The 24,022-nt window shown below is 34.0% G+C and overlaps 1 protein-coding gene across 7 annotated transcripts in view; it reads left to right on the forward strand.

Annotated features, from left to right (window-relative positions):
- LOC113511162 (KH domain-containing, RNA-binding, signal transduction-associated protein 2) overlaps window positions 1-24,022 on the forward strand; it is a 301,526-nt gene that overhangs the window by 154,451 nt on the left and 123,053 nt on the right. For all 7 annotated transcript variants that reach the window (XR_008253501.1, XM_052900280.1, XM_052900282.1 and 4 more), the window contains exon 2: window positions 17,759-17,943. Coding sequence is in view for 6 of the 7 variants with exons in the window: in XM_052900280.1 (XP_052756240.1) it covers window positions 17,832-17,943 (112 nt within the window). In the remaining variant the exon portion in view is untranslated. The remainder of the gene's footprint in view (window positions 1-17,758; window positions 17,944-24,022) is intronic.

Below are 24,022 nucleotides of genomic sequence, written 5' to 3' on the forward strand. Positions count from 1 at the left end.
TAAACAACGCGTCTAAATTGAAATCATAGATTGGTAAGTACAGAGTACAAGGTCTCTGACAAAGGTCTTTCTTAAAAGAAATAATCATTCTGTTATGTTTTTAACCGACTTCAAAAAGGTTTTGTATTCTCAGAAATGAATGTTTTTGTGGAACACAGTATTAATTCATATAATATATAGATCCTATCCCCCGAAAGCTTGCTAGCAATATTAGGTCGACCTCCACGTGGTTCCCCCTGGAAACCATCGTGAACAATTCTTGTTGAATTCGTCACGATGGGCTAACTGACCTACTTCATGCTCACCTATCATCCTTCACTGGTGCCCCGCCGGTGTATATCGATAGCGCGGGTGGGGTTACCATTCCATTATCATCCATTTAAAAAAAATCCCCCGAAAGCTAATTTTATTCACAAAAATACATCAATTTCAGCAGTGGCAACATTAGTTACTTTAATTTAAACAACGAAATATTGAACCGATTTTGATGACATGTCTGTAGGACCAATCCGAAAATATATCATATCTGATAAAAAAAAAACATTACAAAACGGCTTATACTTGACGGTGTCTTGAGATAAAAAAAAAATTTAAAAAAAAACAAGTTTAACCGAATTTCAGTCTTTTAAAAATCCTTTTAAGCGACTACAAATAAAAGAATGATGTACTTAATACAAATTTTATGTGTACAGATTTCTTAGGCGATATCTTTGCCAATTTTGAACCGATTTCGATGCTTCTTTTTGCTCATATATCAATAGAATTTAATGTTCTACAATTTTTTGCACTTGGATTTTTGTTGCATTCTCAATTATGGAGCATGATATTGGCCAGTGGCTGCATTATTAAGCCGTGTACTCTGTACAGATATTTGCTCACGTTCCGACGCGCCGCTCCGTACCACGCACTGAATATACATGGCTGATATTGTTGTTTATTCACGAATTCGTGTACAGTTGTGACGAAAAGTGAGTTTACAATATTTTCTTAAGAATTAAAACTCTAATTAATTATACATCGGAATATTTTTTTTTTTAATTGGTGAAAATGGAGTAAAAGCCCCACTTACGCTTTCAGTATATGCTGGCGAGACACCAGTGATAGGTGAGGATGAATACAAGTCGGTTAACCTATTGTAACGAATTACACAACAATTAACGTTGATGGTTTCCAAGGAAAACCGCGTGGAGGTCGACTTGTTAGGGTATATTGCTAACAATAAAACTTAGACCCCACTACTACAATCCCTTTCTCCCCACTTAAATACTCTTAGATTATAAAGTATATAGACAGGTAATGTAAAATAGAAACATAATATAATATATGTTTTTTTTTGTTGGATGAAAATGGTATGGTAACCCCGCCTGCGCTAACGGGATACGCTGGCGGAGCACCAGTGAAGGGTGATAGATGAGAATGAAAACAGGCCAGTTAGCCCATCATGATGAATTCATCATGAAGAATTAATCATGACAGTTTCCAGGGGGAACCGCGTGGAGGTCGACCTGGTTAGGTGTATTGCTAGCAATGAGATTTTTAGTCTCCGTTACTAACAATCCCTTTCCCTCCCAATAAAACATATGTTACAGCGAAATAAAAAAAGCAAAGACATTTACCTACAGAATATAAGCTCGAAGCTGATTTGGCGGGAGTAATAAATATAATATTTATTATTTGAAATAAATCAAAATAATGTTTTATTATTTTTAATTAGTTTTAATTGAATGTACCTATTTGATTAAAGTCAAATGTACTCTACGTGTATATAACATAAATTTGTGCGAAATAAACTCAAAATTAGACATGTTTCACGTAATTATGATATAAAATTTTTATTTTTTTTTATGCAACAATATCTCATCATAAATATTCTGTACTCATACAAGAATTTCTAGAAAAAAAAATGTAATTTAAACCAAATAAAGAACTGTACGTTCACAAATTGAAATAAAAATTGTAATAAATACATCCTATAAATTGTATATTTTATCCCCCATAAAGAGCGATTATAGTCACTTATAATTAAGGGTCCTGAATGGTTCCAAAACTAGTTTTAAGTTACTCAACAAAAATACACATGAGTCATTCCTGTTATTTTTACAATTAATATATAACGTAAGTATTGTCAAAAATATCGTTTGATCTGTTGTCAGTTTCATATCTCACACGTCACTAAGAAGTTTTTAGTGACAAATAAACAGACAGTTCCTTTGTAGTGTTTAAAAGAAAAAAAAACTAGAATCATGTAAGTATTTTATTAATAGTTGAGCTATTCGTGTATTGTGCACCAGATGTTCTTTGTCTGGTTTCCATAGAGCTGGATTAGTTTGAGTTATGTGCTCATTTACAGGAAGCCCCATGTTTATTCTGGTTTTAGTATTAATACATACTTCGCTAATTGATTTCATAACAGTACAGATTAGCTATCCGTATCACATCCGCATAGATTCTCAGTCCATTATCAGAGTATTTGTGATTTTCCAAAAATTGTGGCCGTTATCGATAAATTAGCAGATTATAGGAAAAAATGGTATTCTTTTATTTATTTATTTGTTTATACTTTATTACACCAAGTAAAAAAAGAAATAACAAATACAGTAAATATTAATTAGAAGTGATACAAAAGGCAGCCTTATTGCTAAGCAATCTCTTCCAGACAACCTTTGGGTAGAGGACATTGAGAAAAAGACAAAGGGTAGGTGACGCACTATTATATAAATATTATCATACACAGACATATATACATACATACATACATACACATACATATATAATATATACACAATTAAACATATACATAACATACACATACTTAATAGCACACATACAACAGAAAAAAAATGACGAAGGAAAACGAAGAGAGAACACAGGAAAATAGTACTAAAGTGAGAGGTAGTAAGATTTAACAAAGATTTTGAAGCTAGTAAGAGTTTGAGCGCACCGAATAGAGGTAGGCAGAAAGTTCCATACGCGAACTGCTGAACAGTAAAGGATTTAGAATAAAAGGAAGAAGAGTGAGTGGGAAATTTGAGTCGGAAGTTATTAACACTGCGTAAATATACATAGTATAATATGCTGTGTATTCACGGAATAGAATAGGCCACACTTTCCTTTCCCGTGAGTGTCGTAAGAGGCGATTAAGGGAACTTATTGGTCGAATAAAGCTTGACAGCTTCCTTCTAAATAAGTCACCAAAAGCCTAACTGCAGTTTTCAATATGCCTGCCAAGCGTGGCAACTACTGGCAACTTCTCTCTTATGGAGAAGGCCTCAGCAGTTCAGCAGTGGAGATTTAATAGCTGAAATGATGATATTTTATTATTATTTCAGCGGTTAACTGTCCACTGTTGGACATAAGCCTTCCCCATAAGGGGAGTTTTGCCGGTAAATGCCACGCTTGGCAGACGGGTTGGTAACCGCAGTTAGGCTTTTAGAAATGTTTTAAGAGGAACGCTGCTGCCTATTCTTCGCCCTCCCTTTGTCGCCTCTTACGACACCCACGGGAAAGGAATGGATGACACATTCTATGCTGGGGCAAACACGACGATTTACTTACTAGGATTTAAGTTAAGGGTGAAAATATGTGTGATATAAGGTTAAAACAAAAGTTGTAGTCCAAATTTTTTATATTATTTGTCAGATTTCAATTTTACCCCGTATATTTCCTCAGTATATTATAACTGTAGGACACTTCCCTGTGGTTAACTGGGAGAGAATGCTTTTAGCATTAAGTCCGCCATGTACACATATTTGTACTGATGAATAAATAAATAAATAAAATTAATTATTATAATTATTAACAGAGGTTGTACGACCCTCCCTATTAATCCTCACTCTTTGACAGTCAATTGTAAAAATCCGCAGTAAAAACATTAGTTCCGTTTAAATTAATACTAAAAAAGAAATAGCTGAACACATTTCTTCGTGACTGTACAGTACAACGAATATGAAACTGCCACGAATTCGGTAATCAGCGGAGTGACGCTCGAATAGGTTATTAATTCGTTTGCAAATTAATGCCACTCGTTGCCTCGTTGCACTGAGCACTTTTGTACAAGAATGTACCTTTACAAATATATTATTTATTGCCTACAGAGATAATATATATGCATTATATTCAGTTTACTGAGGAAATATACGGGGTAATAATAAAATTGAAATCTGACAAATAATACAAAAATTTTGGACTAGAATTCTTGTTTTATCCTTATATTACACATATTTTCATCCTAAACTTAAATCCTAACTAATATAAATAAATCGTCGTGTGTACCCCAGTATAAAATGAGCCATCCATTCCTTTCCCGTGGGTGTCGTAAAAGGCGACTAAGGAAGGGCGAGGGATAGGCAGCAGCGTCCCTCTTAAAACATCCTCAAAGGCTTAACTGCAGTTGCCAACCCGCTTGCCAAGCGTGGTGACTTCCCTTATTGGTAAGGCTTATGTTCAGTAGTGGAGGGTTAACGGTTGAAATAATAAAAAAAAATATAAATATGAAAGTGCATTTATTTGTTTGTTTGTTTATTTATTTATTTATTTGTTACTTCTTGGTTCCATAACGGCTTAACAAGTTACAATAGAATTTTATGTACCTACATATATTACATGGGATGCAGTAGGACATAAGCTACTTTTGAACCGATTTAAAAAAAAGGAGATTCGTGATTTAATTATATTTTTCTATGTTTGTTACCTCATAACTCAGTGGAGTTAATTACTGATTAACTAATTACTTAATTCACTAATTACTTACTGAATTTACTAATTCATTTCTCAATTGACTATTTAATTACTCAATTGACTATTTAATTACTGAATTAACTATTTATTTTACTGAATTGACTATTTTATTACTGAATTGACTATTTAATTACTGAATTGAATAATTATTTACTGAATTGACTAATTAATTACTGAATTGTCAACCGATTTAGATAATTCTTTTTTTATCTGAAAGGTTATACTTACAGATTAATCGATTTAATAAAAATCAGTTTATTAGTTTAGCTTTTAAACCAAAATAAGTGGTTTTATCACGTTTGAAGTCAGTATTTTGTGGAACACAACCTTAATTATTTCGGTCAATGAAAATATTCTATTTATATATATGAAGTCGCGGATGAAAGCTAGTTAAATAATAAACCACAAAAACAAATAATCAGGTCGTGAACTAAACTCCCTGTCAAGGTTTTTCCAAGAGACTACAGCATGAGATTCTTCAGAAAAGGGATGAATGGGGTCGGCAACGCGCGTGTTAGATATTTATTTTTATTTTCTTAAATATCTTGTGTCAAAATGTGTAGCTACATTTATTAATAAAAATCAAAGTAATTACTTTAAATATAATAAAGTATTAAAATTGCTATTATACCGAATCTGGTAATAAATTATTCTTGTAATGTATATAGAACACTAATTTATATTTTAATTGATTTTATAATTATTTATTATCATGATACTTAAATAAAAAGTTATGAAATTGTACGAACACGTGGTCTCACTGACTTGTTCTCTCAAATTCGGCCCTGTAGATATAAAAGATTGTTATTTAGGTGGGGAGACACTTCTTGTCCAACCGTTGCACAGAGCGGAGCTCCCTGCCGTATCAAGAGTGAACAAGTATAGTAAACCACGTGGTCATTATATAAAATATATCACAATTATTGTTGATGGAAGTCCTAAAGGAGCTATAGTTAAATGAGTGTTAATAGATTGACAGAAGTTGGGTATTTATGTTATATTATTTATTATATTTCATATACAAAGTAAAATAAGTAAATATATGATTTAATAGTAAGATATCTAAATTAAATGAACTGTGAAAACTTGTGCTTCATTTCTGTTTATTACCAAGAGGCTTACAACCTTTATATTGCTAAAGAATATATCATATACCATGTAAAGTTACAATTACGTAATTAAATTACTATATAAATCTATTACCCTACAGTTATTTAATATTCATTTTTGAGACGCGCATAATGCCCTTGGTATTGCAGGCGTTCATAGGCTACGGTAACCGCTTATTATCAGGTGGGCCGTTTTCTGGTTTTGTTTTAGTGCTATAAAAAAATGCTACCTTAGATAAAAGCATATCTCTCTTTACATCATTACCTAGTAATGTCCATTATAAAAAAAAAAAAAAAAAAAAAACATTTCGGCGGATCATTTTAGAATAACGATTGTAACAAATTACGATTTGATTTACAGCGTTGAAATAGTGAAAAATATTTAACTGTTAAAATATATAAAGCTGCGATGTTGTTATTTTTTTGTGCATACAGACAACGCCCTCATTAGCGCATTACAGCTGCTAGTCTAGACAAATAATATAAATATAAAAAAGTAAATATAAAAGTACATCTCTTTTTGCGTCATTGGCAAACAGTCTCCATTAAGAAAACATTTAGACGAATGACGTTAAAAATAACTGTTATAACATGTTATAATTTAACTGTTATGAAATTATAAACCAATCTGTTTAGAAACATTCAACCATTAGGCAAACAGAGAAATAAGCATATTAATATGACACATTTTATATGTTTCTTCTCTTCACGTCCTTTAAGTAAATACCCATATTAAGGGAGTATAAAAATACACAATCTACCATCTTGTGATAGTGACCATTTTGAAATTATTTCAATGTTGAGTATTTTGCCACGTCAGTGATATAAAGAAAAAAAAAATATCCTGAATTAGGTGCTATTGTGTAAAATTCAAAGAACTAGTTAGTTGATTAGAATTATTCAATCATTTTCAATTCAATTCAATCATTTACTGCTATTACATGTTGTAACAATATAGGTCTTAAGTTATTAAAAGTAAAGAATCAACATGAACCCTGGAAGGGCACAGCAATCACATTAATAAATATTTTATAAAGTATATAATTAAATTTTTACATTATATATATGTATCGTCGATTAACATAAAATAAATAAAACATTATTACATTAAAACAAATAGGTACAAATACAATTAAATTTTTTCATTGAAAAATTCCTGTAGCGTATAACTATTATTTTGACTATTATCCGCCATCGTTAGAATTTCTACTAATAATATTTGTAGTAATCCTCAAATCTTGGCAGTCGCTAGATGCTAATTGTAGTGGAATTAAACAATATAGTTTTAATCAAATAACCAGTGTCGAGTCTTGTATCCTGTATGTTAGAAGCTTAAACAAGTTCTTGTCAAAATTAAAAAAATAATGTAGTATAGCGACATATTGTCGCTAGAACTAAAGATGTTTGCAAAATGTCAACCCAATTTGATATTCATTTGATTTATTTAACTCTTTATTGCATCAGAAACATAAAAATAGACAATGACATATAAACAATTGAAGCGCAAAAAGTACATATTAAAATATATACATAAAGGTAAAAAAAAGTGGTCTTATCATTAGGGAAGTCTCAAAACGAGTTATTTGATTTAAAAACTAAACTACTATACTAATTTTGATAAAATTTCTACGGGGCCAATCTGTAAACGTATCCTTTTAGATAAGATCATAATTTTCCAAATCGGTTTATAACTGACGCAGTTATGAGGTAACAAACATAATGTCTTACAGACAACCTTTGGTTAAAAGAGAACAGAAGTAAATAATTGATGCAAGAGTGAATTAATAATTTATTTATTTTACACTTTATTGCACCAAGTAAAAAGAAAAAAACAAATACAGTAAATATTAATGAGAAGTGATACAAAAGGCGTCCTTATCGCTAAGCAATCTCTTCCAGACAACCTTTGGATAGAGGGCATTAAGAAAATTAAGTGTTTAATATTTAGTTTATAAGATTTGACCTCAACTAACATGCACTGCACTTTAAATAGTAAAAGTAAATATAGCTGTCTGTCAATTTGTCACTGCCATTCTTTATGCATACAGTGTAGTCTAAATAAACACATACCATTTTGCGTCATTGGCCAACAATATTCATTGAGAATACATACCGGCGGGTCATCTTAAAATAACGACACTAACAAATCGTGTTTAACTGTTATGAAACTGTGAAAAATATTCTACTGGGAAAATAAAGATGTGGTTTTTATATTAGCCGTTGGTACAGGACATTCCTCGAACAGTATTATTATTGATTTAGTTTTTTTATACGACTTAGAATGGCAAACAAGCTGACGGCCCACCTAATGGAAAGTGGCAACCATCGTCTATAGACATGAGCAGTACCATGAACATAACAGAGTATACTGTTTCGTCCATGATACCCCCCATGCGTTGCCATTCTTGAGGACTCGGGTGTTATTCCTCTATATCCTGTAAATTCACTGCCATATCCCATCCTTCAAACCGAAACACAGCCATGCAAACACAACTGCTTTACGGTTGAAACACGAATGGAACAGAGGTCCCATTCGTATCTATAGTCAATAGATATCATTATTCATCAATTTTATTAAAAAAAATCCTTAAAAAACAAACGTCGAAAGTCGATAGAGAACATTTATAAGTATATAATATATAACTAATAATATAACTGGACAGCTGAATGCAGAGTAATAACAAAAAAAATCATAATATTTCTTGACTAATCTTCACCCAGACGAGTTTAAAAAAATATAAAAATATTGTTGCTAGCCTAAATAAACTCGTAACTCTTTCTGCGTCATTGGCTAACAGTGTCCATTGAGAGTCGTCTCGGCCGGTCACCTTAAAATAACGACAGTAACAAATTATTCTTAACTGCGTTGAAAACGTGAAAAAGAATTAACTGTGAAAATAAAGATGTGATTTTATAATAGCCGTTATTGGGGAGCATTACACGAAGTGTAACGACCTATTTGTATGCGAGGTGAAATCGAAGTTGTAATCGTCCTTCCAATGAAGTATTTTTTTTTAATAGATGATAATGGAATGGTAACCCCACCCTCGCTATCGGTGTACACCGGCGCCTACCAGTGAAGGATGTTAGGTGAGGATGAAGTAGGTCAGTTAGCCCATCGTGAAGAATTCAACAAGAATTGTTCACGATGGTTTCCAGGGGGAACCACGTGGAGGTCGACCTAATAAGGCATATTACTAGCAATGGGGCTGTCAAACTCCATTGCTAACAATCCCTTTCCCCCCTCCAATAAAGTATTCTACCAAAGAAAAAAAAATGTTTTCCTAAAAAAATATGGCTTATAAATATTTTTTTTTTATGTATTTATATTGCTGGCACAAACAATTACTAAAAAAAATAGTTACAATTTATTTATGTTATTGTTCGAAATTAACCTTTTTATATATTGACAATTGTAGTTTTTTATTAAAAAAAAAGAATATTTATAAACAATTGAAATAGAACAAAAGAATATATACATTCAATACATCAAGTGAACAGACGGCAATTTTATTTACAATTAATATAATATAAATAATAATATATAATAAAAAGAACCAGCATATTTTACAAACATAATTAGTGGTCCTTCGAGCCGGATCGGAGAAGCTGCGAGCTTAATTTCAGTTCTATAGAAATAGACGAGTACTAAAGCATATACAATAGTATAAGTTTATCTAGTCAGTTTACTAAAATGAACTATACACGTATATACAGGGTTGACAAAAAAACCTATAATAAAAAATATACTAAAACCATATAATAATATGCGATAAAGTAATAAAGCTTACTAATTATTATTATTGAAAGACGGGCTTTTTTCAAGCTGAAAAACCTGTGTCACTGCGACCTTTCCATGATCTTTTGTTCTCGCCCGTTTTTAAAGTTCGCTGCTAATTCCTATAAATGATAGGAATTTTAAGATGTTTTTTGCAGCGACGTTTTTTATCTCCTCAGGACATAGAGTGTGTTTTCGAAAAGAGATATATCGTTTATATATGAGTGGGCTACAGCCACACATTAAGTGCTGCGGCGTTTCTTCCTCATTGTGACAAAATCTGCAAACACTGTTTAGGCATAAACCTAGTTGGGCCATATGCTTGTTTAGTGGGGGGAAAGGGATTGTTAGTAATGGGGTCAAATAGCCCCATTACTAGCAATATACCCTGTCAGGTCGACCTCCACGTGAATCCCCTTGGAAACCATCGTGGATAATTCTAGTTAAATTCGTCAGGATGGGCTAACTAACCTGCTTTCATCCTCATTAGTCATCTATCACTGGTGCTCCGCCATTGTATACCGATAGCGCAGGCGGGGTTACCATACCATTATCAGCCATTAAAAAATAAAAAAAAAATATTCTTGTTTAGTTTACAATGTCCAGTGAGGGCCCTTGTTTAATACACGCATACTATTTTTACTCAAAATAATTAATTTCGTAGAGTAATTTTCTGGAAGCCCCTTAATCAGGGCTTTTCAGTGATTTAATCCTGGCAACAAGAGCCAGCTATTATTTGCTTACAGCTTAGTATAGATGAAAGAATAAATTTTTAAACTCGATCGACTATTTTTTTGGGTTTATTCGTTACAAAGTTACAAACCATTCCTATTTATAATAGCAGTGTAGAGGGGGGGGGGGGGAAGGGATTGTTAGTATTTGAAGTCTAAATGACCCATTACTAGCAATATTTTTTTTATTTATTTAAAACTTTATGGCACCAACGTAACAGGATTTGTTGAACAATTTTCAATACGTATAGTGTAGTACAAAAGGCGGTCTTATTGCTAAGCAATCTCTCTATACCCTATATTTATACCCTATCTGATTGACCTCCACGTGGTCGAGCTGAAAACCTAATATATTCATCACGACGGGCTAACTGACCTGCTTCATCATCACCTATCATCCCTCACTGGTGCCCCGCTAGTGTGGCAGATCACCCCGATGGCGCAGGCGGGTTTCCATTCTATTATCAGCCATTTAAAAAAAACAGTAGCAGTATAGATATTATTCCTTTCTCTATCTAAGTAGGTCTATGTTAAAGAAGCACCTGAGGGAGACTTTGTACAAAAGTCGATTGCTTGGGTACCTCTGTCCCATTCGTGTTTTAACCGTGAAGCAGTTGTGTTTGCATGGCTGTGTTTCGGTTTGAAGGGTGAGATATGGTGTGAATTTACTGGGTATGGAGGAATAATTAATAATTCCTAAGTCCTCAGGAATGGCAACGCATGGGGGGGTCTCATGGGCGGAACAGTATACTCTGTTATGTCTATGGTACTGCTCATGTCTTAAGGCGACGGTTACCACTTTCCATCAAGTAGGCCGTCAGCTTGTTTGCCATTTTAAGTTGTATAAGAAAAAAGCATAGATAACAACCGCCATTTTTTATTCCACTTAATAATATTCTAAAACATCTAAAGCAAAGAATATGATATATTCGCGTTAATAAAGCGTTAAAAAAATACACTAGTTTTTTTTTCTGCCAACCGCGCGCGTGCGGGAGCTTTGCCAAAGATAAGACGGGAGCCAGGTGTCTAAAATTCATAATAACATCATTCCCAGTTTCATAATAAAACTAACGGCCCGTCCCGGCTTTGCATGGATTTTTTTTAAATGAATGATAATGGAATGGTAACCCCACTTGCGGTAATGGTATACGCTGACGGGGCACCAGTGAGGATGACAAGTGAAAATTTCACTTGAAATAAAATACGATGGTTTCCAGGGGAAACCGCGAGGAGGTCGACCTGACAGGTCGTATTGCTAGCAATGGGGCTGCTTATCTCCATTATTGACAATCTCTTCCCCGACTTCGTACAGGTAGTAAAGCATATATGCTAACATTTTTCGCATCAGCTTATTGCGTCCAGTATGAATTAGATGGGTATAGTAAGCTATCGTGGGGAAAGGGATTGTTAGTAATGAAGACTGAGAATCCCATTGCTAGCAATATACCCAACCAGGTCGACCTCCTCGCGGTTCCCCCTGGAAACTATCATGGTTAATTCCTGATGAATTCATCATGATGGGCTAACTGGCCTGTTTTCGTTCTCATCTATCACCCTGCACTGGTGCTCCGCCAACGTACCCCGTTAGCGCAAGCGGGGTTACCATATCATTTTCACCCACAAAAAAAACAGCTCCGTTGCTAACAATATACCTACCCTATCACGTCGACCTCCACGCGGTTCCTTCTGGAAACCATCGTGGTTAATTCTTGTGGATTTCGTCACGATAGGCTTAGGACCTACTTTCATCCTCACCTATCACCTCACTAGTGATAGGTGAGCATGAAATAGCTAGAAGTTAGCGCAAGTAGGGTTTCCATTTTTTCCTTCTAAATTTTATAATTACTCCAGCCACGAAAATTTATTTATTTTGCACTTTAGTAAAAAGAGAAATAACAAATACAGTAAATATTAATGAGAAGTGATACAAAAGGCGGCCTTATCGCTAAGCAATCTCTTCTAAACAACCTTTGGGTAGAGGACAGTGAGAAAAAGAAAAAGGGTAGATTGCGCACTATTATATAAATATTATCACATATATACACATATACATATACATTACATATACACAAACAAATATATACATAAACATACATATACTTAATAGCACACATACAACAGAAGAAAATGATGGAAGAAAATGAAGAGAGTACACAGGAAAATAGTACTAAAGGGAAAGGTAGTAAGATTTAACAAAGGTTTTGAAGCTAGTAAGAGTTTGAGCGCACCAAATAGAGGTAGGCAGTGAGTTCCATACGCGAACTGCTGAACAATAAAGGATTTAGAATAAAATAAAGAAGAATGAGCGGGAAATTTGAGGCAGAGGTTATTGACACTGCGTAGAGTATGATTTATTATGCTAAGTCAGTGAAAACCTTTTATTAGCTTTTTATTTAATTAAGTTCTTATTATTTTAAGCTATAAAATGTAAACTGTTATTTTATCAATAAATAAATATGTTATCACTAATAAAAAAAAAAGTAAACTTATACCATTGCAGTTTTTTTTTGTAGACCTATAAAAGAGAAACAATTCCATCATATATAGTTTTGTTATATCTCCAACGTAAAGTAGCTTTTTCAATGAAAGCTCTCAGTCGACTTAATTTCTTCCGACATTTTGAATAATTATCGCTATATCTCAACAAACTAACACAAAACAACAGTAAACTATACGTATAAACCTTCTTGAAATACTCGGATCACTTACCAGACTTACCAGAGAGAGACTTTGTACAAAAGTCGTTTGCTTCGGTACCTCTGTCCCATTCGTGTTTCTACCGTGAAGCAGTTGTGTTTGCATGGCTGTGTTTCGGTTTGAAGGGTGGGATATGGCGTGAATTTACTGGGTACAGAGGAGTAACACCTGAGTCCTAAGGAATGTCAACGCATGGGGGGTATCATGGGCGAAACAGTATACTCTGTTATGTCCATGGTACTGCTCATGTCATTAGGCGACGGTTACCACTTTCCATCAGGTGGGCCGTCAGCTTGTTTGCCATTCTAAGTTGTATATAAAAAAATCTATCTACTGATAAAAAACCGCATTAAAGTCTGTTGCTTAGTTTAAAAAGAACTGAGCACACAGACAGAAGCGACTTTGTTTTATACTATGCAGGCATTTTATGATATTTCATAACTTTTCAGTTTTCCACGAGTTTTATTATTGAAACGAAAGATTTGACAAACATAATTCACATTTTCACAGGTTTTTTTTTTTCTAATACTTTTTTTAATGTTCACCACTAGAGATGGGACTAAACGCATAATGGGTAATATATTTTTTTGCGCGCCAAAAATAAATACGGGCCCATAAATTAACTAGTAGTTTCAACATTGGTCTGTAATACATATTTCATATAAAAGAAGTTGATAATTTAATTGGATAAAATTTATTTATATTTATAAAAAAAAAAAAAAAACAGAAAAAAATACCAATATGGTAACTCTCAAAGCTTTGTGTTTAAGAGTTTTTCTTTACTTTTTTTTTCACATAAGTCTATAAAAAAGAAAACATTAATAAATACTAGAATAAAAGAATTACTGTATAATTTTTAAATTTAAAAAAAAAATAGGTATAATACAATTAATCTTCTTTTATAATATATTTTCAATACATTGACAGTTTATACACGTAATAAAAATAGGCACAACGACGGAAACAGTAAAAAACGCGGGAATCTGAATAATGTTGCCACACACACGACAACATAACCTTCAGGAAAAGAGCATATTCCTTTTTAAAAGGCCGGCAGCACACCTGCAATGCCGTAGGTGTTGTGGGTGACCATGGGCGGCGGTAGTCACTTACCATCAGGTGAGCCGCATGCTCGTTTGCCCCCTGTGTTGTAAAAAAAAAACACACACACATAAATACATACACAACAATTACCTTCTTTTTTAACAATACTCTTTATTCAAATAGACTTTTTACAAGCTTTACAAGCTTTTTTACAAGCGTTTACAAGCTTTTTTAAATTGTCAATTTTTTACGATTCTACCGCTGGATTCGAGATGTTGTTATCTACTTAGAAGAACACGCAAAAAACAGTTTACCAGATGGAGACTTTGTAAAAAAGTCGTTTGCTTTACAACTTAGAATGGCAAACAAGCTGACGGCCCACCTGATGGAAACTGGTAACCATCGCCTATAGAGACATGAGCAGTACTATTGACACAACAGATTACACTGTTTCGCCCATGCGTTGCCATTTCTGAGGAGTAAGGTGTACCCTGTAAATTCACCGCCATATCCCATCCTTTAAACCGAAACACAGCCATGCAAACACAACTGCTTCACAGTAGAAACACGAATGGGACGGAGGTGCCCAAGCAAACGACAAATAATTATAATAGTATAAATGTCAAAATCATAGGTATAAATAGCAGATTCGATAGTAAGTAATAGATGTTAACATAGGATATATATTCGTACAGCATAATATTTAGATTAAGGTCCGTGGGTGTAGGTCTAAGAACAAGGAATTACATAGAAGGAGTGATGAAATTGTCAATTTATAGCAGGCTAGTGTACAGAAAATGTTATACGGCCGTATAACCCTACCAAATTCAAATACAACCTGCTTGCATACTTTCTACATAAACTGTGTCGAATATATAATCTAGTAATGTAAAATTTGTCATTGATAAATAATTGACATATCAAACATTGTCTATACACTAGCCAGCTATGAATTGAGAAAAATAGCAACTGATGGTGTATCTTTCGTCCTCTTTTTACTCATTATATTTGCATAAGGAGAAAGGAGACAACCATATGATTTACAGTTTTTATTTTATCATTTCTTCTATGTAATTCCTTGTTCTTAGATGTAGGTATATACCGTAGTGAGTCTGATATTTATCAGATTTACGATTTCTCTTAAAAGCTAATGAACTTTAAGATCCAGACGCCAGAGGTTGCATGCAGAAACTACAGGAGAGATTACACCTTATTATTGTCAAAGACGAGTACTAAATACACGAGCTATGAGAATGTTCGATGATCCCAGTCTTTCAAGCAATATCGAACCTTTATAAAGACATCTTAGGAGAGGTTTTTAAGAAATTGACTTTGCATGTTGCATGCACTCACCAGAACGAGACTTTGTACAAAAGTCGAATGCTTGTGTACCTCTGTCCCATTCGTGTTTCAACCGTGAAGCAGTTGTGTTTGCATAGCTGTGTTTCGGTTTGAAGGGTGGGATATAGCGTGAATTTACTGGATACAGAGGAATAACACCTGAGTCCTCAGGAATGGCAACGATTGGGAGGTATCATGTGCGAAACAGTATACTCTGTTATGTCCATGGTACTGCTCATGTCTATAGACGACGGTTACCACTTAATATCAGGTGAGCCGTCAGCTTGTTTGCCATTCTAAGTTGCATAAATAAAAAAAAATGTTCTACCGCTTGTACAACGGACTGTGTTCGGAAGAATTATTCAATAAGATGCTTAGAGTCATTTTCTACATTCGTACAGCTCGCTATCGTTAGAGAATTCATCCCTATACCTTAGGGCCTAGATGGTCGCGTACAGCTCAATTTCAGAGATGTTTCCTTCCACGAAAGCTCAGGTTACAAAAGGAGCTCCCTGTCGAGGTTTTTCCAAGAGCCTACACCGTGTGTCTATAGGCGGCGGTTACCACTTTCCATTAGGTGGATCGTCAGCTTGTTTGCCATTTTTAGTTGCATAAAAAAAATGGGGTTTTTAAAAAAAAGAGTAAAGAGACTTTTTCAGGGTCGGCAATACGTAATGCCCCGAATATTGCAGGCGTTCATAGGCTACGGTAGCTGCTTACCATTAGGTGGGCCGCATGCCTGTTTGCCACCTCAGTGACTCTGAAGTTGGTTGGAAGAGGTTGACTCTGAATAAACCTCTTTACTTACTATGTAAATATAGCATCAACTATAATAAACAATTCAACTGCAACAAAAGTACTCTCTTTATCACAGCAAAATCTTTATTGTAATGACCAATATTAACTAGTTTTCTAATAGATATAAGTCAAAATTATTTTAACTTATGATGGTCCATTAAATAGTAATTTCGTGAAATCATATAATTAAAATAAAGTTAAGACATAGATTTAGAGATATAGCGCCTCAGAATTAACCTCATTAAGTAATTAACAAATATTAATAATGACTTAATTCTTGATTTATTCTTTATAAAGTTTTCCCACTGAAATCTCTGCATTAACGTTCATTGTTGATGTTAAATATAGAATTTTAATAGGTACACGTCTCCCGCACTATGATTCGGACATCTGTAAAAATAGTGGCGTCGCGCGGAATCGAGCGCATCGTCAGTATTGCACGCGCCGCTGGAAACTTTACCGTTTAATATTCGAACGTACAATACCGTTCCGAATTTGAATATAGAACACGTTTAAATTAACGCCGCTCCGTTCGTTTCAAAACTACGTTCCAAATTCGAACACGGCCGTAAAAAATATCTGATTTACCTATTATTTTAGAAATAAATCTTTTGGTGCGTTTATAGCAATTTTTTTTAATTAAATTGAAACTCTCAACTGACGAAACAGAAATTGTCTAGTTTGAATATAGAACGTTCCCAACGAATTAACACCAGTTTTTGAATATTCCTGCGTGAACGCTCCGTTCCAAATTCGAATTGTGAAAACGTGTCAACGAGGATGTGACTTTTTCGTTTTGTATTGGAGTATTTGAATTTTATTTACGACCAGTGTTTGTTATAAAATGAACATCTTTCGTAATTGGAACTAAAAAAGTTAAAGAAAGTTTGTTCGAATGAGTGAGTCCTGAAATGGTAAATGATATTAAGTTTTTACTTACTTAGATTATATAAATAGAGTGTCTCCATACAAATATTTCGAGAAAAACGGATTAACTTTTTCATACAATTTTGCGTGATAAATAGATATGAGTGATTATTTTATAACTTCTAAATTTATTATAATTTTTGCATCATTTTAATGTATAAAAAACTCATTTATTAAATTATTAAATATAGATACGTCAAGATAAATTGTGTGCGTGAGTATACAGAACACTGATAGAAAAAACGAATCGGCGAATTGTCAAATTAGCTGACAAAAGTTGACCGATTTTTTAAACTCGATGCTGTATTTATATAATCTAAGACTGCAAATAAATTATCAACTGTATTACTCATAAATGTAATAAAATACTAAACGATGGAATATAAGAGGTATTTGAGGTTCCCAAGAACGAATCCCAGTCTAAACCTTTTTTTTTTCAAATACATGTTTGATTCGTTCAAAAGTGTTTGGCGTCATAGACACATAGAGGGTCATAATGTTCTTAGATCGATTAGTTGGTATTTGCTTGTACAGGGTTACCATAATTCAGTTATTATATGGAACAAATATAAATTCTTTTTTTTTTTTAATTTCAGGTACCACTAACCAAGTGTGAAGTGTAGTGCAGTGATAGTGTAGTGTAATGTCCAAGTGACGTGCAGTGTCGAGATGGAAGCGAACCCACTGCCCCTGGAGGTGGACGAGGAAGGCCGCCCCCAGCAGGGCTCCTCGACCGGCAGCGGATCTTCATCAGGCACTGGATATTATGGACATAAAAATGGTGAGATTTTTATTATAAACTTAATTAATTAATTTTTTATTATATTATTATCCAAAATAATAAATAGTAAAAAACTAGTGATCTGCCCTGACTTCGTCCTTTTTTAATGAAATATATCTCATGTTATTCGCTAATAATGTAGCTTTCTATGGATGAAGGAATTTTAAAAATGATTTAAGTAGTTTTTGAGTTTATCTATTATAAATAAAAAAAAAAAACATATTTTTTCTTTATTATATTAGCTAGTGGGAGACTTTGTACAAAAGTCGATTGCTTTGGTACCTCTGTCCCATTCGTGTTTCTACCGTGAAGCAGTTGTGTTTGCGTGGCTGCGTTTCGGTTTGAAGGGTGGGATATGGCGTGAATTTACAGGGTACAGAGGAATAACACCTGAGTCCTCAGAAATGGCAACGCATGGGGGGTATCATGGGCCAAACAGTATACTCTGTTATGTCCATGGTACTGCTCATGTCTATAGGGGACGGTTGCCACTTTCCATCTTTCCACTTTTATCAAATTTTATTACTTATGATTATATCAACTATAAACTAATTAAACATTCTAGCTATTTTTTAACTGATTGCACGGATATAAACTTTGAAAATGCTACAAATAGCTAAAATTATTTTATAATAACTACTTTTTCTTAAACATGTTTTTTCCAAGTATGTTTGAAATATATGCGGGCAGCGGCCGGCAAAAGTTGTATGAAAATCCATGTCTGTCGTGTATTGTGGCCAGATAAATTACTATGTAAACTCATATCTGTCCTGTAATTTAAAAATGGAATGATCTTTTACTTCGAAACATGGCTACCAAGGAGGTAACTTATAGAAGGTTTTATTTAAATTTCGATCTAGCTTGCAAATAGAACGCTGTTTATTGAAAAAAAAAAACAATGGAACATTATGTCGCGTGAAAATTTATTATTGTTCGTTATTCGTCATTGAATTTATAAAGTAAAATTGTGTTTTTGATTTCCGCGTATTGTTTGGGAAAAGTACTATACAAGCCTTGGCCACAACTAGGCATTGATGGACTCACGTATGTATGGCTCGGCTACGCCTCGGCCTACATTTGCACGTTCGTCCATCAATGCCTCAGTTGCTGGTCGCTGCAGTAATGTACTATTTTTTTTTTGGAAGAGAACAATTTTATAGCCATGTGGTCCCAGCATAGAATGGACCACCCTTTCCTTTCCCGTGGCTGTTATGTTCAGCAGTGGACAATAAACAAATAATTATCACGATTATTACTTTCAATATATTTATTTATTTTAAATAATTAATAAAATAGTAATAATAAAAAAAAAATAACAAAAACAAAAATGAAATTAAAGACTAATTTTAATTAAATCATGTCCCACACCTGATCCTGATATATTTAATTTAATATTTGTAAACTAAATCAATCGAACGTAATCCAATTTAATCGAATTTCGATTTACAAATAATACCTGTATAGTACTCATTTGTATTCATGAAATCTCATAAATTAAATCAAAACTACTGAGCTCAAATTTATTACTTTCATATTGCAATAAAACCACAGACAAACAATAATATGCGGTCTGTGGTTTGTAACTCACCAATTTTTCATTTCGCGCCAAAAACACCGTATTTACTGTTATTGCCATTGTAAAAAACAGCTCTCTTTACTGTGGCCTTGTATTTTTCGGCATTTCTTATTGTCCTATCAAATCCACTATATTTTATTCGTTATGGTAATATTTTTATGGTGTAATGTACCTCAACTAACTTGCACTGTGTTCCAATGCCAAAAGTATGTAACGTAAATTTTAAGAATTTCCAAAAAATAATAATGAATCTGTAATTTCAAAGTAAACTATTAAGAACTTTACATTTTTTTTTTTATACAATGTAAAATAGCAAATAAGCTGACGGCCCACCGACCCACGGTGAATTTACAGGGTACAGAGGAATAACACCTGAGTCCTCATAAATGGCAACGCATGGGGAGTATCATGGGCGAAACAGTATGTGTGTGTACTGTTATGTCCATGATACTGCTCATGTCTATAGGCGACGGTTACCACTTTCCATCAGGTGGGCCGTCAGCTTGTTTGCCATTCTAAGTTGTATAATAAAAAAAAGAACAAAAATTCACATTAGCAAATACTATAATTTAATTTCGTTCGAACATCACGTCGCGTGACCTTTGAAAAATGTAATACAAAAATAACGTAATAAAACAATTTATATCGACCTTAATGTTTACTAATTACACCATCTGAACTAACCTTTAAAAACACATTTTGGACAAAATTATGCGAATTATAAACTAATGATTATGTACCGTAGAAAAAAAATCACCGAATTTTCTTCAAATTATTACTTACATCGTTATGCCACAGTGGTACACGTCGTGTAGCTTTCGCGTTTGGCGTTAGGCGAATTGCCTTCGTGTCGATCTTCTAGCGATTTGTCGTTCTGCTTTTTGGGGTTCCATTTTTTATTACGGTAATCTGTTTCGAGTTTATTTTTTTATTGTTCGTGTGACAAACTAGCTAACCTAACTTTACAGTAAATGAATATCGTTGCCTACGAATAATTATAATACATGATGAGCTATTACTTGTTTTTTTTTTATCTTAATCCTCTACCATAGGGGGGAAAGGGATTGTTAGCAGTAGAGTTTGACAGCCCCATTGCTAGCAATTTTTTTTTACAATACATGGGGCAAACGAGCATGCAGCTCACCTGATGGTAATTGACTACCGTCACCCATGATCACCCACAACACCAGCGGCAATGCAGGTTTGCTACCGGCCTTTTAAAAAGGAATATACTCTTTTCTTGAAGCTTATGTTGTCGTATCGGTTCGGAAATACTACTGCTGGAAGTTGATTCCAAAGAATGGTTGTGCGTGAAAGAAAGTGCCTTGAAAAACGCACGGTGGAGGACCGCCACTCGTCCAGATGATTGGGATGAAACTAACAATATGCCCTATCGACCGCCACGTGGTTCCCCCTGGAAACCATCGTGAACAATTCCTGTTGAATTCGTCACGATGGGCTAACTGAGCTGCTTCATCCTCACCTATCATCCGTCACTAGTGCCCCGCCGGTGTATACCGATAGCGCGGGTGGGGTTACCATTCCATTATACGTTAATAAATATTTGGTTCTCCCTCAATTGGTTAAGACGTTAAGGCTCCAAAATATAAACAAACACATTCCACTTTCACATTATATTGGTAAAGATTAGTATAAATAACAATAGTACGGAACCTATATCGTATATATTCGACTCGCTCTTAATAATTTAACAGCAAATTACCTTTAATATGTCGTATGCCCCGTGGTTTTTTTTTTATTTCAACTCTTAATGTTATTATGATGACTTACTGTTTTAGGGTTCCCTAGAAAAAAATACAGTCTTTGGACCACGCTTGTAGTATGAAAATTTTTTTAAACCAACATAAAAAATAAGGTTCTCAATTTAAAAAAAAAATTAAAATCGCAAATAGGTTATTGTCAAGGTTTTTGCAATATAATAATTATAGCTTAGATTTGCGTACATTTTGTTTTCTTTTTCCAATACATAATCTGATGAATGAATGACAGTGAATTTACAGGGTACAGAGGAATAACACCCGAGTCCTCAGGAATGGCAACGCATGGGGGGTATCATGGGCGAAACAGTATACCCTGTTATGTCCATGGTACTGCTCATGTCTATAGGCGACGGTTACCACTTTCCATCAGGTGGACCGTCATGAGTATATTGTATGAGTCATGAGTATACTGTTTCGTCCATGATTCCCCACCATGCGTTGCCATTTCTGAGGCTCAGGTGTTATTCTTCTATACCCAGTAAATTCACGCCATATGCCACCTTTCAAACCAAAACACAGCCATGCAAACACAACTGCTTCACGGTAGAAACATGAATAAGACAGAGGTACCCAAGCAATTGACTAAAAGGGGCTGTGCTATTTACTCCTCCACCATAAGCTCCCTTAGTCGCCTCTTACGACACCCACGGGAAAGGAAGGGGAAAGATCATTTTACGTCGAGACCTATACACCATACACCAATTATACATAAAAATATGACAAAGGTAACCAAATATACCTACAAGGGCGAGCTTAACTCTAAAATAGTTCTCTTCCGGCAACACCCAAACCCAAAATCAATCAGAAATATAGAAAATTCTTCATTTTTTTTTAAATTTAATTAGCATTCATAGTTTTTTTTTAATGTATAATTAAAAAAAACTATGGATTTTTAAGTATCACTTAAACCTCTTGGGCTTGTATGTGGTACTTTACATTTTGTTAAAGTTATAAATGCTGTTAACAGGAAATAAACTCAATTTTTACTGCTACCTAGAGCTCTAGAATGCTCTCACTAAAACGAGATCCTCAGCGTGGATCGGAGCAAATCAAAAATCCATTATCAAGAACAGGTGCACTTAACAACGGCACGCTACATTAAGTCCTTTGTCATTAACAATGATTTAACGAACGTAGGTATTGGTCGTATCATTCTATGGTGGTTTATAGCGCAAGAGAGGCGATTAATGACCTGTCAAAATGTAATTAAAATTATTGTGTACAGGGTAAAATACAAAATGTGAGCGTATTTTTTTTGAGGGAGATATGGTAGTAAACTATCAGACGAGACATAAGGTTGTTTGCTACCAGAATGGTATAAAAAAATATTAAAAAGTATCCCATTTCTATCTGTATTATTGCTATATTTCATTAAATTTATCAGAAATATATTCTAAATATGCAAGTTTGTAAATTTGAATGTTTGTTACTCAGTTACGCCTAAACGACACCTAAACAGATTTGAATGAATTTTGCACTCTGATATACTAGTATTCATATTATAATAATAATTTATTTCTTAATAATAAATAAATAATAATAAATTAATAAATATATATATAAAAAATTTTCACCACATCTGCCCTTCATACGCTTTCTGTTTTCACCTAATGGTTAGCTGGCAGAGAATGCTATATGGCATTAAGCTCGCCACTTGTACAAAGTTTTATTGTGCAATAAAAAATAAATAATACTATTGATCGCCCCGTAGTCATATATTGTAATTTTTTTTTATACAACTTAGAATGGCAAACAAGCTGACGGCCCACCTGATGGAAAGTGGTAGCCGTCGCCTATAGACATGAGCAGTACTATGGACATAACAGAGTATACTGTTTCGCCCATGATACTCCCCTTGCGCTGCTATTTCTGAGGAATGGCAACGCAATATATGAATTTATTATGGTTACGTTTGACATTCAGTAAGACTATAGACAAATAATATTAAATACAAACAATATTAATCTATTCTCAATTCGACCACAGACTTTAACAATAAACAAAAGGGTTTTTTTATGGGTGAAAATGGTATGGTAACCCCGCCTGCGCGAACGGGATACGCTGGCGGAGCACAAGTGAAGGGTGATAGATGAGAATGAAATCAGGCCAATTAGCCCATCATGATGAATTCATCAGGAATTAACCATGATAGTTTCCAGGGAGAACCGCGAGGAGGTCGACCTGGTTGGGTATATTGCTAGCAATGGGATTCTCAGTCTCCATTACTAACAATCCCTTTCCCTAAACAAAAGGGTATATATGCGTGTGTGTATAAAATACATGGTAGTTGTGTAATGATTTTTTTTGTTTTTTTTTTTAATGTATTTTTATGGATTATATTAAAAAAAATTAGCATTCTGTACTCCTCCTCTATATAAACTATAAGTGTGCAAAATTACATACTACTCAGTCTGAGCAAATTTTCTTAAAAAAAATTTTGTTTTACGTATTAATATATATACAATAAACTGGAATGACATAAATATGCAATATATAATACCTCATATTCACACGATCAAAGCCACAATATTCGTATATAGTAGATAGATAGATAAATAGACAGACAGTTATATAGTTTATTTCCAATGTCAAATTAGCAGGGCGATGTTCACGTTGATATGTGGCGCTCACCACTGCCCGACCATAATCGTAGGCTCGGTATGTATTGTACAAGCATAGAGATGATACTACCATGTTTTTTTTGTCGGATTTGTGACCTGTG

The sequence above is a fragment of the Galleria mellonella genome, unplaced genomic scaffold (genome assembly GCF_026898425.1).
Source record: "Galleria mellonella isolate WM207_F2 unplaced genomic scaffold, CSIRO_AGI_GalMel_v1 utg643, whole genome shotgun sequence".
In the NCBI taxonomy this organism is placed as follows: Eukaryota; Metazoa; Arthropoda; class Insecta; order Lepidoptera; family Pyralidae; genus Galleria; species Galleria mellonella.